At 38.2% G+C, this 20,758-nt stretch overlaps 2 protein-coding genes across 6 annotated transcripts in view; one reads left to right on the top strand and one right to left on the bottom strand.

Moving 5' to 3' along the window:
- The window catches only part of LOC310724585 (uncharacterized protein), a 195,004-nt gene that overhangs the window by 40,907 nt on the left and 133,339 nt on the right, over positions 1-20,758 (bottom strand). The window lies entirely within an intron of this gene.
- gpm6ab (glycoprotein M6Ab) overlaps positions 1-20,758 on the top strand; it is a 70,851-nt gene that overhangs the window by 37,906 nt on the left and 12,187 nt on the right. For all 5 annotated transcript variants that reach the window (XM_083538853.1, XM_083538852.1, XM_083538854.1 and 2 more), the window contains 3 exons: positions 13,865-14,057; positions 18,956-19,112; positions 19,951-20,104. In XM_083538853.1, the coding sequence (XP_083394979.1) occupies positions 13,865-14,057; positions 18,956-19,112; positions 19,951-20,104 (504 nt within the window). The remainder of the gene's footprint in view (positions 1-13,864; positions 14,058-18,955; positions 19,113-19,950; positions 20,105-20,758) is intronic.

The following is a 20,758-nucleotide window of genomic DNA, read 5'->3' as shown; positions in this document are numbered from 1 at the left end:
AGAAGCTTTTATTGTAATTTTAACCATATATAGCTGATGCAGTACACAGTGAAATAAAACAATGTAAAGCTACATAAGAGAAAACAAAGGGTGAAGGATTAGTAAGTGTCCTCGCCACATTTATTTATTTAGTGAGGTTTTCTGTAGTTTGTCTCTTTATTTGACATGGATAGAAAATTTGCTGCAAAAAAAAGAAAAGTTTAAAGCACCAATAACCGAAAGGAGAACAAAAATTGTCATTGGGATTCATGCAGTTCTATAACTCTGGTCATGTGACCTGTTCTAACACCTACACTGTTATCCATACATATATATGCATGTCATTTCTTCTCCTTCTCTACGTATTGAGATGGCGAGGCCTGTTACATTCACGAGAAAGAAAAAAAAGACATGCTGCTGAAAAACAGGAAGTGACTCATGTTATAGTTCCACAGTTTTACATATGAATATATACGAAAGGAAAAAACACAAGCAAATTTGTACAGAAGTAATTAGAAGATTATTTGGTAAGAAGTCAGGGTTCTGATTAGATCATTATCATAGGTCATAACTTCAAATCCCATCTCCACCAAGCTGCCACTGATGGGCCCTTGAGAAACTGCTCATTTGTATTAATATAATAAATGTAAGTCACTTTAGATAAACGTGTCCGCTAAATACCATCAATGTATGCATTTTGGGGTAATGATAGCTCAGATATTGGACTTCAGACTGGAAATGTGTGAGTTCAAATCCCATCATCATCAAGCGTCCACTGTTGGGCCCTTAAGCAAGGCCCTTGACCCTTAACTGCTCATTTGTATAAATACTGTATAATAAGTGGTAATAAACACTACAGGACAGAAGCATTAACAGTAACAGAAGCTCCACTTCTTTACACTTATCCAGCATCGTCCTAAAATTTCATGACCCTGAATGTTTTATTCCTTAATTATGGTTTTAAACAGGCTGCTCACTCATCTATGGTATAAAGCTTTTTTTTACCCCTTTGGGAAGGGGAAGCTCAGTGGTTAAGACGGTGGACTGCTCAGAAATCTGCTGGGGCCTTGAGCAAGGCCCTTAACCCTCAACTGCTCAGTTGGGTAAATGAGATAATTGTAAGTGGCTCTGGATAAGGATGTGTGCCAAATGCTGTAAATGTATTACAGACCGACGAAGTCCCTGGTTTTATTTCCATTAGCAATTGTGTAGTTCTTTGTCTCTCGGGTCACATGACCCACTCTAACGGCTACACTGTAACCCACGCCTCGGTTTTTCTTCCCCTCCTGAGAGCTTAGCATTAGATAATTGTGAACCACGACCTCAGTGTGGGTTTGAGACCGAGCGTACGTGTGTGTGTGTGTGTGTGTGTGTGTGTGTGTGTGTGTGAGCGAGTCTGACAGATGGAGAGTGATTGAGGGAGTGAGGGATGGAGAGGCAGATGGATGATGGGAGGGGTTAAAGAGAGACGGGCGTCGCTTTGTTCGCTCTTGTTTACAGTATCGGGACGGGTGAAGCTTCTGAAATCCAGCCGAGCTCCTGATTTCTTCAAACACATCATAATGCCACAAGAAGTCATAAAGAGTCAGAAGTGTTTATTTATTAATCAATTCAGTGAGTTTTTAAAAGGCAAAGCCTGAAGGAGCTGAAGAACCTCAGAGGGAACAGTCATAAAAATTTGTATTTAGAACCATGCGCAGTACGACATGCAGCACAATATTTTTTAATGATCTGTAGAGTACAAAATAATGAAGATAACATTACATTTTTCTTCTCAATTTGATGCTGCGATGAAATACGTTTAAAGTAGAATTTACCATGCAACAAATAAGATTGTCATTAAATAAATTAGAATATAAATGAATATAATTATATTAATTATTCTATACAAATAAATTATAGCTGTGATTAAAAAATATAAAATAAAATAATTGACTATTTTATATATATATATATTTATTTATTTATATTCATATTTTTTGTGCCAAAGAGGCACAGTTAATGATGAAAAACTAAAACTATGTGGGGAAAAAATAAATCATTAAATAAATAAATAATTAAAAAATATATCTATATATACAGTGAGAAAAATAAGTATTTGAACACGCTGCTATTTTGCAAGTTCTTCCACTTAGAAATCATGGAGGGGTCTGAAATTGTCATCGTAGGTGCATGTCCACTGTGAGAGACATAATCTAAAAAAGAAAATCCAGAAATCACAATATATGATTTTTAAACTATTTATTTGTATGATACAGCTGCAAATAAATATTTGAACACCTGTCTATCAGCTAGAATTCTGACCCTCAAAGACCTGTTAGTCTGCCTTTAAAATGTCCACCTTCACTACATTTATTATCCTAAATTAGATGCACCTGTTTGAGGTCGTTAGCTGCATAAAAACACCTGTCCACCCCATACAATCAGTAAGAATCCAACTACTAACATGGCCAAGACCAAAGAGCTGTCCAAAGACACTAGAGACAAAATTGTACACCTCCACAAGGCTGGAAAGGGCTACGGGGAAACTGCCAAGCAGCTTGGTGAAAAAAAGTCCACTGTTGGAGCAATCATTAGAAAATGGAAGAAGCTAAACATGACTGTCAATCTCCCTCGTACTGGGGCTCCATGCTAAGTCTCACCTCGTGGGGTCTCAATGATCCTAAGGAAGGTGAGAAATCAACCCAGAACTACACGGTAGGAGCTGGTCAATGACCTGTAAAGAGCTGGGACCACCATTTCCAAGGTTACTGTTGGTAATACACTAAGACGTCATGGTTTGAAATCATGCATGGCACGGAAGGTTCCCCTGCTTAAACCACCATATGTCCAGGCACGTCTTAAGTTTGCCAATGACCATTTGGATGATCCAGAGGAGTCATGGGAGAAAGTCATGTGGTCAGATGCGACCAAATAGAACTTTTGGGTCATAATTTCACTAAACGTGTTTGGAGGAAGAAGAATGATGAGTACCATCCCAAGAACACCATCCCTACTGTGAAGCATGGGGGTGGTAGCATCATGCTTTGGGGGTGTTTTTCTGCACATGGGACAGGGCAACTGCACTGTATTAAGAAGAGAATGACCGGGGCCATGTATTGCGAGATTTTGGGGAACAACCTCCTTCCCTCAGTTAGAGCATTGAAGATGGGTCGAGGCTGGGTCTTCCAACATGACAATGACCCGAAGCACACAGCCAGGATAACCAAGGAGTGGCTCTGTAAGAAGCATCTCAAGGTTCTGGCGTGGCCTAGCCAGTCTCCAGACCTAAACCCAATAGAGAATCTTTGGAGGGAGCTCAAACTCCGTGTTTCTCAGCGACAGGCCAGAAACCTAACTGATCTAGAGAAGATCTGTGTGGAGAAGTGGGCCAAAATCCCTCCTGCAGTGTGTGCAAACCTGGTGAAAAACTACAGGAAACGTTTGACCTTAAACAAATGCTACTGTACCAAATATTAACATTGACTTTCTCAGGTGTTCAAATACTTATTTGCAGCTGTATCATACAAACAAATAGTTTAAAAATCATATATTGTGATTTCTGGATTTTTTTTTTTAGATTATGTCTCTCACAGTGGACATGCACCTACGATGACAATTTCAGACCCCTCCATGATTTCTAAGTGGGAGAACTTGCAAAATAGCAGGGTGTTCAAATACTTATTTTCCTCACTGTATATATATAAAGCTCAAATACCACTGACTGACTCACTCACTCATCACGAAATCTCAAAAACCACTGAACGGATTGCAATGAAATTTGGAACATACCTTCCTCTTGGGTCTTAGGTGCTCACTAAGAAAGGGTTTTAAAAAATTCGCCCTGGATCGCGGCTAACTCGCGAAAAAAGCGATTTCTCACGCATTGTAAACTCTTCGAAATAACAGTACAGATCCTCATGAAACCTCCTACATTGTTTCTTATTACATGTTAGATGCACAATAAAAATTATTTTAAAGGAGTTTGCCCTGTATCGCTACTACAAAGGGGTAGTACGTTATTTGTTGACGTTACGTTCTGATCTCTGATCATCCAGTCCTGCTCAGTGCTTACTGCTTATTGCCATATTGCTTAGCGTTCTGCCTTCCGTAGCGAAGCATGGGTACTTTTAGCTAGTATATATATATATATGTAACTTTCCAAAGAAATCTACAACTGCAACTACGAAATCTGCAGCTCTAACATAAATATTAAATTAATAAATAACAAAAATTATCTAAATCAATAGTTACGTTGGACTTGAGTTCAAATGCTACTACTGCCACTGCTGGGCCCCTGAGCAAGGCCCTTTACCCTCAGCTGCTTAGTTGTATGAATTAGATCATTCTAAAATGCACATAAATGTTTTTTTTTTTTTTTTTTTCTGAAAATGTTGTTGACTTTCTAAAACATTTCAATGACAGGAATATGCATTATATATAAAAAAAAAAACTGAGGAGGCCTGGAGGTTCAGTCAGCAATCACATTCATCCCAAAGGTGTTCAATAGAATTTAGAGATCTATAACAGGAGATCTTCCACTCCAACATCCCCATGTAAAGCATATCTTCATGGAGTTTGCTTTGTGCACAAGGAAATTGTCATGCTGGAACAGATTTGGGTCTCCTAGTTCAAGGGAATGGAAGATTACATATTAAAGCCTCCAGGGACGTCCTATATAACTGTGTGCTTCCAAGTTTGTAGTAACAGTTTGTGAAGAACTGCATTAGATGGAGATGTTGGAGTGAAAGCTCTCCTGCTAGAGTGCTTAAAACCTATTGAACAACTTTGAGATGAATATGAATGCTGACTGCACCCCAGGCTTCCTCTCCTCCACACCTACTATTTACTTTACTAACACTCTGTGTGGAGATTCATTCAAACACATTATAACACATTCTAAAAATCCTGAACATTTGTGAATATCCTGAAAATCTTGAACAATCTGAATGTTTTGAACATCCTGAAAATCATTCATTCAAACACATTATAACCCTCCAAGATGCTTTTTTGGGGACGTTCTAAAACGCTTAAGGTGAAAAATTCCTTAACGTGGTTTAAAGCATACTATGTACAGACAAGCAGATGAGTCCAGAATAAGAAACACAGCCGGTTTGATTACTGTACACGTTCAACGTTTTTCCCCATTAAAAAATTGTCACGGATGAAGATTAACGTGGCAATAAGAAGTGTTTTTTTTTTTTTTTAAAGACCAAACCCAACCAAACATCCTGTCTGTACATAGTATGCTTTATTACCATTGTGTTAACTGAGTTTGGTCTTTTAAAAACGACGTCTTATCACATTAAGCCACGTTAAACAACTTTCTCACGATAACCTTTTTTGTCTTGTTAGCTTCAGAGGAAAGCTAAAAAGACTAGTGAGGGGAACGACTGTTCCTGCTCTAACGTAAGTGAAAAACAGGAACTGGCTCAGGTTTGAGGTGGAATTCGAATGCGTGATAATAAAGAAATAATAATGAAAAAAAACACTAGAGGACATTAGCATTAGCAGTAGCGTTACTTCATCACTCTCCTCCATTATTGATTATTTTTCTGGAAGAGCATGACACGGAATGTTTTTCCTTTGATATCTTGTAGGTTGATGGATGGATGGATTTTATTTCGAGCGTGTTGCTCGCTCAGCCGTGGTGCGAATCATTTTATTATACAGCAGGTCGATGAGATGAACGCAGACACACACATATAATCACACACACATACAGAGCAAGAAAACAAGAAAAAAAGAACACAAGAAAGAACAGATAAAAGCAAAGCAAAAGATGGAGGAGGAGGGAAAAAGGAAGAGGCTGAATAATTGATAGCGATGGCGGACCCCCTTTCTGAGCCGCTCTTCAATAATGAATGAATCCTCTCGCGTCCAGCGTCTTGTCCTCGAGTCCTCATCGAGCCGCAGAGCTCCGACACGACACACTTCAGGGAATTCTAAATGGAGAACAGCTTGAACACTACGACTCCCTGCTTTATGATGCAATCGTGACTGAGCACATTAGCAGGTTATTACTACACAGCATCACAAATTCTCTTTATGTCCTTTACAGTTTCCTCTCATCTTCCACATTCATTGAGGAGAACAGCATGATTCGTGTAAATGTTTCTCTAATCGGGGACAAGTCTACAGTGCTGTAGGATGCTATATACTGTACATTTAACACCTTCAGTGCTCCATCTGAGGAATACATCAAATACTTTGGGAATGTGCGGTTATAACTGACCTCTGACCTCCGACATGAATCAGTTCACTGTGGTGACAGCTGAGAAATGCTTTTGGGAATTATGAACATAGAACAGCTTGAACACTACGACATCCTGCTTTATGTTGTGCTGCTAAAATTGTAGGGATTATAGGGGATTAATGCAGTGTAGCGAGTTTGTTATGATTGGTGAGCAGAGATTCATCAATCAGAACAATCATCCTAAAAGTCTTGAACATTCGGAAAATCCTTAACATTCGGAACATTTTAAAAATCCTGAACAGTCTAAACATCTGGAACATCTTGAACAATCTGAAAATTGGGAATATCTTAAAAAAAATCTTTAACATCCTGAACAGCTTGAAAATTCTGAACACTATGAACAATCTGAAAAGTTTTTAAGATTCTAAAAAGTCGGAAAATCCGGAACGCTCTAAAAATCCAGAACATTAAAAAAAAAACAAAAAAAAACAAACAAATCCTGAACGTTTTGACCATCCTGAAAATCCTGAACATCCTAAACTTCCTGAATATCCTGAAAATGTAAACATCCCCAAAACCCTAAACAAAATCTTTTCTATTTTAATAATACATCCTGAATATCCTAAAAAGCCTGAATATCCTGAGCATTCTGAAAATCCTCAAAACCCTAAACAAATCTTTCATATTCTAATTAAAATCCTGAATATCCTAAATATCCTGAAAATCCTCTACACATGCTTGACATCCTGACGGGTAATTTCTCCAAACGTTCAGCTGAAATACTTTGCCGTGCCTCTTGTAAAACTCGCAAAAGATGTTCTTCAATAGTTGGAGATTTCCTTCTTGTGATCAAGTCCATCCCAGAGCAGTTCAATAGGATTTAGATGTTGAGACCGGGCAGACGATCACTCCAGATGTCTGTTTGCTCCTAAATAACACTTGCAGAGCTCAGACGTATGCAGTTCAGACGGAATTGTACGTGTTTGTATTGAAGTATGGAATGGTTGCCATGTTGGTTCTTTTCACTTTCCGGAATAATTATTTAATCTTCTCTGCTCCAAAACAAATTCGAACCATTATGATTTCACCTCCATGTGTGACTGTGGGGGTGAGACAGTCTGCAAACATCTTCTCTCCTGTTCTTCATCTTACACAAGTTCTTCTGTTAGAGACAAAAATGTCACTTTTGGACTCCACAGAACGTTCTTCCAGTCATTCACTGTCAAATTCTTCTATTTGATGCCTTTTACCGAGTTTGTTGCATAGAAACAAAAGGAACATGTACTGCATGTGTCTCAGACACCATTAAAGTCTACCGAGTTTTCACCCTTTTTCTAATATTGTATTTTTACTTTAAATGCATTATAATTCTGAATAAACAAATTGTTGCCATGTGCTGGTTTTATCAAAGTTCTCTTGTGAAATTGTAAAAAGGAAGAATGGTTCTGTTTGACATTTAAATGTCATTGCTGCTGTTTTTTTATTAGAAATTGATGTGCATTTGAAAATACGAACCCGTACCTTCAAATAACCCACGCAGCACTGTTGTGTAAAAGTAAATGCCCCCCCCCCCCCTTAACCCCACCTGCCCTGCCCCCTGTTCTCCTCTGTGCCTGACTGAGAAATGAACAAAGCGTTCTAACACAAATCCCACTCGCTCCTGTACTTCAGTGTTTTTAATGAGCGCCTGCCTCTTCATCAGGCCTCGCCTGTCACTCACAGGAGCATTGTGGGACGGCTCTATCTCCGCCCACATGCCTCTCTGCATAAACTCATCCACCCCTGAAAGGATCTGATAGGATAAAAATAACAAGAAACCCAAATCCAGGCAGCGCCGGATCCGCCGCAGGTCTGACGCGGCCCCGAGCCTCTTTGTTTTCAGACACAAAGAGAAAAAAAGTCATGCTTTTGATATGGAAATGGACGTGGAGATTTTTTTTTTTCTGTGATTATGTGCTTGTACGGCCCTCATCGGCTTGTTGTGGGCATCGTTTACACAATCAAAGTCAGACTAATGATTACAGCAAATTATTTAAGAATGTGCACATAGTTAGATTACATTTTGGATTTTTTTTTTTCAATATTTTTAGATCATTGTGCTGGTCATGGTGCGGAAACCATTTGGTGATATTACAAAAATTTAATTGGCCGTAAATAACAGCCTTAAACCAGCAATGAAAGATTTAAAGTTGCTTTAATTCTGTATTACTTTATCTGCATTTTATCATTCGGAGTAAATTGTGTAATATTGTGTTGGTCGCAGTGGTGGACAGTAAGGAAGTAAATGAAATCTGTTACTGTACTTAAGTATCTGTATTTTATATTTCCATTTGTGGAGACTTTTACTTCACTGTAATGTAACTTCACTACATTTCAAAGTCAAACATCTTAGCAGTTTAATTTACTTACCATCCTACAATAGCTCTAATAAAATAAAGGACTTAAGGGTGGGATGGTCAGGGGTCACATATGGTCACATATCTTTAACTATATAGTGTATATTAGAAAATCAGCACATACAGAACCATGCTAGAAGTCTATAAATTAAATTAAGTCTATTAAAAAAAATGCATTTGTCTGATGTCTGATTCACCGTTTACTTACTGTTTTTATCTGGTAAACGTGTATAATTCGTTTATTTTAAAAGACAAGCTATGCATAATTTTCTTTCAAATATCTTCCTTATTCTCCTGCTTAATGAATTAATGTTTCTATCTTAATATGAAACCAGCTAAATAGAATTGATCTTCTTCTTCTTTTGGCTGCTCCCGTTAGGGGTCACCACAGCGGATCATCCGTCTCCATTCCACCATGTTCTCTACATCTCCATCTTTCAACCCAACTACATACAATTCTTCCATTATCACATCTTGGCTCCTCCATCCTCAGCATTCTCCTACTGATATACCCCATGTCCCTCCTCTGCACATGTCCAAACCATCTCAATCTCGCCTACCTCACCTTGTCTCCAAAACATCCGACAAGCACTGTCCATCTAATAAACTCATTTCTAATCCTGTCCATCGTCGTCACTCCCAACGAAAATCTCAACATCTTCAACACCTCCAGCTCCACCTCCTGTCTTTTACTCAATGTCACTGTCTCTAAACCTACAACATCTCAGGTCTCACCACAGTCCTATAAACTCTTGCAGAGACATATATATATATATATTTATATATATACATTTTGTATACATACACATACAGGGTATTGGTTGTGAGTTAAGATGGTCTCTGGTGGTCCGGGAATGCATAATGACATGTTCAATAGAGATTTCCAAAGATGGTCGACGCTAAAGTTCTGTCTGTGAGAAAGTTTTTAATAGAATCGTTAACATTGCCCAGTCTTTGTCTGTAATCCACCAATGGAAGAACATATCCCCATTATCACAACTCACTGGCGTGACATAAACAGAGTGTCTGAATGCGCTGAAATGTCGCAGGTTAAAAAAAGATGCGTTTCTAGTAAAAAAATGCGAAGTGCTTGTGAAACTTCTGCCTCAGTCTCTCACATTTTTCACATTTACGTTCTGTTACTGGGGTGAGAATGAAGTGAAAGGTGTGCTGAAGCCCCGTTACAAACGCCAGCTATTTCCATTACATGATGAGATAATAATGGCTGTGCTGTGGTGTAAACGTGTCCCTCAGGTGCATCGGCTGCAGTTCAACTAATTAAAAATCTGCCACTTTGTCGTTTGGTGTTGATCAGAACCGGTCACGCCGATCCTAACGCATTAAACATGTCGCCATTAAAGGACTGACTGAGCAAACAGGAGTTAGCAGGCGATGCCATCGGTCTTACACACACACACACACACACACACACACACACACACACACACACACACACACACACACTTCCACCTACTCACTCGTTAGTGCACGACCGTGCCGTAATAAGTCTGACAGATGAATTATGAACAGCCGAGAGCAAATTCTTCAAACCTCTATTAAATCATCGACGTTATACAGCCTCAGAGCCATGCATTAAACTCATTACACACACACACACACACACACACACACACACACACACACACACACACACACACACACACAGAGCGCTTTTAAATCCTGGATTCTGATTCGTCAGAAGGGTTTAATTAAACTGCTATAAAAGCTGCTCTGACAGTAATGCAAACATAAAACCCAGCATTATATTTATGTACCTTATTGTTTCCATAGCGACACATTTACAGTGATAGTTTTAGAAACACGTAATTGTTTTATATGGTGAAATTTTTTTTTTTATTATTATTTTATTATTATTATTCAATTGAGGTAAGTAGGCAAGCTTTCAACTTCGTAGTTAGTGGTTTTATATAAAATATTCCCTATATGTTTTTACATATATAATTTGAAGTGAATTATTTTTGTTATTCTTTTTGAAATATTTTTCGAATATAATTAAATTTTTAGTATACATTTTTTCATCCCATTCATTTTATTTATTTATTTTTAATTATATCTTATTAATTGAATTATACCTTAGATAGTTAATTAGTTCATGTTAATTTGGTAATTATCAAAAGTAAAATATATATATATTAATAATAATTAGCCCTTAAAATCCACCCCAATCTTCCTCGGAATAAAACGTATTAATATTATAAAGGGGTGGAAATGGCTGAAGTGGAGCTAAAAGGATTCACAAACCTTCATAAAAATGAGTTATTCAGCAGTTTATTTCCTGAGGGAACTTGTGGTCTCTGGTGGTCCTTTCAGCTCATTAACACACCCGTTAGTTCGAGTAAAGATGGCTGGTGGTGAGAGGGTCAGGGGCAGATCAGGGTCTGGGGTCAAACAGATTACTGATCCCTCTGTCGCATCCAACAGAGAAAAGCAGACAAATAAATAAATTAGGTCTTTCACTCATATTCAATCACATGATTGCCATAAGTTAATTTAATTGCAAATTTTTATGTGTTTCAAATCTACCTTAAATACTTTTCAAGTTTTTAATACTTTAATGAACATGAACATGGACAAATATTGATGCTTTATGCAAATGTATGTTTATTATTAGTGAAACCAAACTCAATATAGTCAATAAACACAAAATATTGTAATCAATGTATTAAAGTGATTATGGTGTTTGAAATTACGTAAATCATCAGGACACCAAACAGAATTTTGCTATGTTTCCACACGGACGGGCTTAATTGCTGCACGGCACATATTTTTTGGTGTTTGATTTTAGACTCGACGCAAAACATATGTTTAATGATTCAAAATACATTTTTGGTACACAAAACATTATGCATTTATTTTTCCTAAAATTTTCTCTTCAATTCTGTTTGTTTGTTTGTTTTTTACTTTTTTTTTAGGAAGAATGGGTTTTTTTTTTTCTCTCCATCAGATCACTGTGTGCTATCATCATGCAGTACATGTTCAGTACCTGCTGTCTGAGATCTTCTGATGGTTGGATTGATACTGAATGGTGAAGCAGGTTCAGACATTGAATGCACAAATTTCTCATTAATATCCTCATTCAAATCCCCTCCATTTGTGAGATTTAAAGTTCAGACATAAAGCTGCCACTCTGGCTCACCTAAAGCCTTCCTGTTTCATGCTCAAGAAAATCAACGTTCTTTCCCTGCCTGTTTTTTTAGCAGGCAAATGATGCATTTTTTCTCTTATATAATGACGGTCTCAGTGAGAGGACTGGAGCTGTTCTAATTTGGATGCGGCGTTGCCCCTTTCGTCTCTGTAGTGTTGTTTTCAGCACTGATAGTTCCTCTGCATGTGTAATGCGCTAGAGAAGAAGCAAGACTTTTTTTTTTCACCTTAACATCTGGAATACTGCACTTTACACAGAATCTAGAGAGAAAGGTATAGCAGATGCTATTGCAGACACAATGCAGATGTGATTTCTTAAGCAGCGATTGCAATTAAATATGCATGGTCACGCGACAAGAATGAATGAGAACCATGAATATTAGTTTACTTCATGGTGGTTTGTTTTTGCTTTAGGGCAAAGGAAATTGTGCTTTTTTCCTACAGGTCTAAATGTGAATTTTTGGCTCTGAATCAACTTGTTTCCACAGTGAGAAGCATATTTTTCCTGCAAAAGAGGATGATGATTGACACCATCCGCCCTCTCTTGGTGTAATCTGTACATGGGTGTATGCTGCTGTTGGCCAGTTGCCAGCGTATGGTTTTGTGGAGACATCGGCATGGTTTACGATCTCCCATTAATCTCTCCCTCAGAGGGACAACAGCATGTAATTTGCGGTGTGTGCTGTTTGCATGCAGGCGTGTTACGTCTGTAAATCTTTCATCAGGGCAGTTTGGATTGGTCACAGTGTCATTTGGTATCCCCTTTCAAGACAGCAAACTGGAATAAATGGGCTCAGGGTTGGAAGCAGAGCTCTGCTGCCATGCAAAATGGTGAATTAGGTTGCATATTTTGCAGCTTCACTCTTTGTAGACCTAAAAAACGTATTCATGGTAGATGTTGTTCTCTTGTACTGATCTATAATGATTTGATTTCAGCATCACATCTAAATATTTCCCATTTAACAGTCACATTCACCTTCAAATCTAAAAAAAATTCCAATTTAATACCCACAGGCATCATTAAAACCAAATACTTCCTCATTTAACACCAATATTCACCATCAAAACCAAATTCTTCCCATTTAACACCAACATTCACTTTCCCTTCAAAAATGTACACATTTAACAGCCATATTCATATTCAAAGCCAGATTTTTCCTATTAAACACCAATAACAGCCATACAAATGAAATATTTCTCCGTTTACAACTGATATTCACCATCAAAACCAAATTCTTACCATTTAACACCAATATTTACCTTAAAATCCAAATATTTCCACATTTAACAGCCATATTCATCATTCAAAAACAAATATTATTCACATTTAACAATAATAATAATAATCATACAAATAAACTATTTCGCAATTTAATGCTCATATGCAACATCAGATCTAAATAGTTCCCAATTTAACACAATTTAACACCTACACTCACCATTAAAACTAAATACTTCCTCATTTAACACTGATATTCACCTTCAAATCCAATTATTCCCCAATTAAACAGTCATATTCACCATCAAATTCAATAATTCCCCAATTTAACACCTACACTCAGCATTAAAACTAAATATTTTCCAATGTAAAACTTATTTGCAACATCAAATCCAGTTATTCCCCCATTTACACCCACAGTATTGCAAAGATACACCAATCTCAGGTTTATTGTAGTTTGGACAGTAATGTTTATTTCTTAATATAATAAAATAAAATCAGTGTTGGAAGAAAAAACTTTGAAACTTTTTTTGACTAATGGAAAGTTTGAAGGTGCAAAAAATTTAACCATAAAATTTTTTTTTATTTATTATCTAACTTGTATTATTAATGTAATAGTAATATATCCTTTATAAATTATTAGAATTTATCCTCTCTCTCAAATCAGTTTTTCCTGGGGAGGTCTCTAGATGCATCCTGGTTTTGACCTGGATAAAGAACTTTATGGGTTGATTCGTTAATGTTAATCTGTTTTTGCAGCACTTTGTTGGTAGATAGTGTGTTGATGTGGTCTAGATTGTCTTAATTCTAAGTTGCTCTGGTATCTGATTGTGTTGTTATAAGACAATTCATAGCTTTTCCAAAAAAAAATTCGACTACAATTAATGACTTCTTCTTGAATTTAAGATGTATTCTTTTCTTTTGCTCTAGGGTGCTCTGAGTGCTGTATTAAATGCCTGAGCGGGATTCCCTACGCCTCTCTCATCGCCACCATCCTGCTCTATGCCGGCGTGGCGCTCTTCTGCGGTTGTGGGCACGAGGCGCTCTCTGGCACTGTAGCCATCCTGGAAAACTATTTTGAAGTGGTCCGAGTATCAACTGAAACCTTGGACGTCTTTACCATGTAAGTACTGACTATCATGAAAGACACGCTTGGGAGCACAGTGGGAAATCAGCAGGTTATATGTTTCTAAGATGAAAGAAAAGAAAAAAGTGAGGTCAAATCCCCAGACTGTGACCATGAGAAGTTTTAACAACTATGTTTTGACCATATCATAATTATGTCATGACCATGTCATGCTATGTAGTAGTAGTAGTAGTAGTAGTTTCTTTCGGCTTCTCCCGTTAGGGGTCATGCTATGTCATGGCCTTATAATGTTATGTCATAGCCTTATCGTGGTTATATCATGACTATATTGTTGTCATGTCATGAATATTATGATACTATCATGGCTTTATCATGGTTGTAATAATCACCATCAAATCTAAATATTTTTCAATTTAATATACAGATGCATCATTAAAACCAAATACTTCCAAACCCAATATTCCCTATTAAACATCAATATTCACCATCATAATAAAATATTTCCCCATCTAACACCAATATTCACCATCAAATCCAAATATTTCCCTGTTTAGCACCAATATTCCATATCAAACCAATTACTTTGCGTTTAACACCAATATTCACTGTCATAATAAAATATTTCCTCATCTAACATCAATATTTACCATCAAATCCAAATATTTCCCAATTTAGCACCAATATTCCATAATAAAACCAAATACTTCTCTATTTAACACTAATATTCATCATCATAATAAAAGATTTTCCCATCTAACACCAATATTTACCATCAAATCCAAATATTTTTACTTTAACACCAATATTAAAATCTAAATATTTTCCAATTAAACAGCCAAATTTTTATACAAAACCAAATTTCCCATTTAACCCTAATATTCATCATCAGAATAAAAAATGTCACTGTTTAAATACCGATAATCACCATCAATTCTAAATATTTTCCCACTGTAATGTTATGTCATAGCTTTATCATGATTATATGATGACCAAATCGCTGTCATGTCATAACTATCATGATGATATCTAATGCAATAGATTTAATATTATTTCTGATATAATATGCTTATATAATAAATGTATTGTGGTCATATCCTGGCAAAATCATGATTATTCCATTGTTGATTTGTCTTGCATGAAATTTTACATAACCATATCGAAGCATCATCATATCATGGCTTTGTCAGGCTTCTAACATGTTATTTAAATAAAGGCTTGTGTCCTCATCTGGGATGAACAGTATTAATACTAAAGCCTGGTAATATGTGAATTCGGGCTCGTTTTTCCTGACACAGCAATGCGGAATCTCTCTCATCACCCACCCACACAGAGGAAAGCTGATGGTGAAGATTGATCTCCTAAGCCTGAGTGTAAGGCTTTGGCTATGGTCCTACTTAGGGAATTAAATTGTTCTGAAATCGCTCTGGGTTGCCGTAGTACACCTGCTCACTGCCTCCACCTGAGAGAGAGATGGAGAGAATATAAAAGCAGAGAGAGGGGAAAAGAGAATAAACTAAAAGCTGAAAATAGTGTGTATTGTGTGATGGATTAGATGGCAAAGATAGAGATGAAGTGAGATTTAAAGTCAGAAAGAGCAAAGCAGTGATATGTAGAGAGGAGGTGGAGAAGGAGAAGGACGACAGTAGCAGCAGATTGCATTAGTCACCGACTCCTTCGCTTCTCCGTACAACACACCCATTAACCATCACACACTTAAATGCAGTAATGTTTTAATACTTAAACATTTTCCCCTCTATATGAATACGCCATTAAAGGAGTAAAGGAGATACTGCAGCATTTTATTATGGACAACTTTACTTTTACTTACCCGTCATAAACAAACCTGATCGCATTTTATGAAAGCTTAGTACAACCCCAATTCCAAAAACACTATATACAATCGAGTCAATAGAAACAGAATGCAATGGTTTACAAATCTCATAAATCCATATTCCATTTTCAATTAAACTTATAAAACATATTACAAAATGTTTAAACTGAGCAAATGTATGAAAGTCCTATAGAGGCCATGCATTATATTATATTTATTTTATTTCTCATTTTTTTATGATCTCAACAGTTGTTTCATGTTTTAGATGGCAGATGTTCCATTCATGGCAGTGGACGTGTGTACGAGAAAACGTGAAAACAAGCAAGAAAAAATATTATAATGCATGGCCTCTTAATTCCTCAACATCTATTCGCAAAACATTTTATGATGGAATTGGGGTTGTACTTTTTTCTGTGTAAAATAGAATGCAGAATTAAGGGAGGGACATCATGAAGGGTGGAATCCCTTTTTGGACACTTCTCCCAGGAGAGCGTGAGTAAGAGCATGCCCACCACCATGCTTCATTCGGTTGCAGAAGTCGTCGGTAGCGCTGCACAAGACTCGCTGGAGAATCTTGTACAGTACTTACCATATTGACACGTCCTGCTGTAGTCGCTGTTGCTGCTGTTGTTCTTGATGTTCAATTTTAGATTTGGGATCCGATTCTGGATCAAATATCTACAGGTGGATCTGATTGTTAGGTGTGGTTCATTTCTAAGTTTTGTTTCTGTTTTATTTATAGCGATGTCACAGCCCTCAGACGATTGCTACACAAAAGATTTGTGTGTTTGTGATTGTTTACCTCCTCTCCTCTCATGGCCACTCCTCGGCCGTTTGTCGGAGAGAAGTTTAAAGCTGTAGCTTTCTTTTATAAATCTGATCAAACTAAAGACTCATCAAAGATATAAAGGATGCAGTACTACTCTATAGGTAATCAAGATGAACATGAGTTTGGCCAAAACAGTGTGTGTATGTATGTCCCTTTTAACAAAAATGTTTCACTGGGTTCTACTGTGCCTGATCATCTCCCTCTGCAACTGGATCCTGGACTTCCCGACTGAGAGACATCAGTCAGTCCGGATCGGGAACAGCATCTCCACACCACCAAACAGAGCACTGGGGCCCCTCAGGGCTGTGTGCTCAGCCCACTGCTGTTCATTCCGCTGACTCATGACTGTGCAGCAATGCAGCGCTCAAACCGCATCATTAAGTACGCCGAGACGTTGTGGGTCTCATCAGCAAGAACGATGAGTCGGCATACAGAGAGGAGGTGAAACAGTTAACAGGCTGGTGTAGAGACAACAACTTGTCTCTGAACGTTGACAAATCTAAAGAGATTGGTTTGTAAGAGAGGTTGTTGACTTTAGGAATGCTCCATTTGAACCATTCTCCACTGACCATCGATGGATTCTCTGTGGAGATCATTAAGAGCACCAAATTCATCAGTGTTCATCTGGTGGAGAACTTCACCTGGTCACTCAACACCAGCTCCATCACCAAGAAAGCCCAGCAGGGTCTCTACTTCCTGGGAAGGCTGAAGAAAGCCCATCTGCCTCCCCCATCCTGACCACGTTCTACAGGGGGACTATTTACATTTACGTTTGCATTTGCGGCCTTTAGCAGACGCCCTTATCCAGAGAGACGTACAGCAACTATTGAGAGCATCCTAAACAGCTGCATGGTTGCCTGGTCAGTGAACTGCACCATCTCACATAACAAGACCCTAAAGACGATAGTGGGGACAGCTGAGAAGGTCATTGGAGTCTCTCTCCCCTCTGTCACAAACATTTACACCACACAAACACACTCACCTGTGTGTTACTGAACTGTACAATCTGAACTCAACACACTCAATACTTATTTCACTTTTTTTCAGCACCACCATATTATATTAATCATATTATACTGTTTACATGCTGTGTTGCTCCTCTTTAATGCTGCTGTTGCTGTTTTTGCACAACATTGTGTTTATGTTTACAAGAACACTCTTGTTTATTGTTCTTTCTTTTGCACATTGTAATGTATAACACATTATACAGCAGGTTTACTGGTGGTGCTATTTTGTGTTTTGTGTGCTTTATGTGGCGAGGACAGTTACTTTAGTGCTCAGCTCTGTGTTCTGTTATGTAGCTCTGTGTTCTGTGAAGACGTGTGTGTGCTCTGTGTGATGTCGCTCTATGTTGTTTAATGTAGCACCAGGGTTTTTGAGGAATGTTGTCTCATTTTACTATGTACTGTGTCACCTATATATAGTTGAAATGACAATAAAATCTTCTTGACTTGACTAATCTTTAGAAACAGAGCAAACTGAATTCTGCTATATGACTAATATAAAGTAACCTGAAATTTAGAACTGTCTCTGTTTTTAGATACTAAGAAATTTCACATTTGTCTACTTTGTTGTACAAAGTAATAGAGAGTGTGTTAGAGAAGTAAAGAAAAGGGTGGAGTGGGTGGAGAAGAGTGATAGCAGGAGTGATTTGTGATAGAAGAGTGAAAGGGAAAGTTTATAGGACTGTGGTAAAACCTAAAATGTTGTATGTTTAGAGACAGTGGCATTGAGTAAAAGACAGGAGGTGGAGCTGGAGGTAGCAGAGCTGAAGATGTTAAGGTTTTTGTTGGGAGTGACGACGATGGACAGGATTTAAAATGAGTTTATTAGAGGGACAGCACATGTAGGACGTTTTGGAGACAAGGTGAGGGAGGTGAGATTGAGATGGTTTGGACATGTCCAGAGGAGGGACATGAGTTATATTGGTAGGAGAATGCTGAGGATGGAGCCACCAGGAAGGAGGAAAAGAGTAAGACCAAGGAGGAGGTTTATGGATGTGGTGAGGGAAGACATGCAGGTAGTTGGTGTGAAAGAGGCAGATGTAGAGGACAGAGGGTGTATAGAGATGGATTATCTGCTGTGGCGACCCCTAATGGGAGAAGCCGAAAGAAGAAGAAGAAGTCTACTTTGTTGTACATTATAACTGTACCATTATCTGTTTATCTGGGAATTATATTTAAGCCCCTCACCGAACGTTTCATTGTTTTGCATTGTTTTTGCAACTCGAGATCAGGGCGAAGGGTTTGACGAGTTCACTGTGTGTTTTTGCAGGATCGATATCTTGAAGTACGTGATCTACGGCGTGGCTGCGGCATTTTTTGTCTACGGGATCCTGCTGATGGTTGAGGGCTTTTTCACCACTGGGGCAATCCGCGACCTCTATGGAGATTTCAAGATCACAACCTGCGGCCGCTGTGTGAGCGCCTGGGTAAGACACACCGCTAACCAAACACTGCAGTACTGTATTGATCTGTAGCTAGGCTTTTGTTTGCCTGAAGCTTTCTGGAAACTTGAAAAAAAAAACACTGAATGTAGAAGTGTGAGCAGTGGCGGCAGGGTACCTGACAGTTCCTCAACCTCAGCTACATCACTCCTGTTTAAATCTGGTCTCAACCAGGGTTGTGCATATGATTTATATATATATATATATATATATATATATATATATATATATATATATATATATATATATATATATATATATATATATATACTGTTATATATTTTTACAGTTTTTGTTGGGTTTTCCCTAGGATATTTTCTTACAAAAAGTTACAAACCAAGTATCCAAACACTGATCAGGCAGTTACTAAGAATGAATTAACAAAAATCTCCCATTTATGTGCATAGCCTATGGACAATTTCTACATCACTAATTTTATGATGCAATGTATGATGAACGTAATGCATTGAAAACATACTAGCTTTGTTAACAGGTTAGTTAGCATGCTAATTGTATAAGCTATTTACCCTCACCAGGAACAGCAGTGCTCTGCTATTTAATTCTAAGCTTTATTTTTTTTTAGCTTTATGCTTCTTTATCTCCATACATACTGGTGGCTAAGTGGTTGGGTCTTTGGGTTACTGATCAGAAGGACAGGGGTTCAAGCCCTGGTATCATCTGCTGCCACTCTTGGGAAGCTTTTGTCCATATAATGTCTCAGCTGCTACTGTCTCATTCATTAAAAAAAAAAAAAAACCTTCATTAATTAAAACTCACGTTGCCAGTTGTTGTTGATGATGTTTCTGTGTCCTTCTCTCCTCAGTTCATCATGTTGACCTACATCTTCATGCTGGCCTGGCTGGGTGTGACGGTCTTCACCTCTCTCCCAGTCTTCATGTACTTCAACATCTGGAACACCTGCCAGAACAGCACAGTCGCTGAAGGAACCAACCTGTGCTTTGATCTGCGCCAGTTTGGTATGTGGTAAATGTCTTTTTGCTCAGGTTAAACATACACATTCTCACTCCCAACCCATCACATTTGGGTTAGGGTTAGGGGTAAGGTTAGTAAGAATGGGTTAGCATTAGTGAGAACCAGTTAGGGGTAGGGATGGGTTTAGTGAGAACGAGTTAGGGTTAGTGAGAATAGGTTATGGGGAGAGTTACTATGAATGGGTTAGGGGCAGGGTTAGTAAGAATGGGTTAGGGTTAGGGTTAGTAAGAACGAGTTATGGGCAGATTTAGTGAGAATGGGTTACTGATAGGGTTGGAGAACGGGTTAGGGTTAGGGGTAGTGAGAACGGGTTAGGGGCAGGGTTAGTGAGAATGGGTTAGGGGTAGGGTTGGAGAACGGGTTAGGGTTAGGGGTAGTGAGAACAGGTTAGGGGCAGGGTTAGTAAGAATGGTTTAGGGGTAGGGTTGGAGAACGGGTTAGGGGTAGGGTCAGTGAGAATAGGTTAGGGGTAGGGTTAGTGAGAATGGGTTAGGGGTAGGGTTAGTGAGAATGGGTTAGGGGCAGGGTTAGTGAGAATGGGTTAGGGGTAGGGTTGGAGAACGGGTTAGGGGTAGGGTTAGTGAGAACGGGTTAGGGGTAGGGTTTGAGAACGGGTTAGGGTTAGGGGTAGGGTCAGT

Source organism: Silurus aristotelis (assembly GCF_946808225.1).
Source record: "Silurus aristotelis genome assembly, chromosome: 4".
NCBI lineage: Eukaryota > Metazoa > Chordata > Actinopteri > Siluriformes > Siluridae > Silurus > Silurus aristotelis.
The sequence above is the reverse complement of the archived record's forward strand: the minus strand, read 5'-3'. Positions and strand labels throughout refer to the sequence as shown.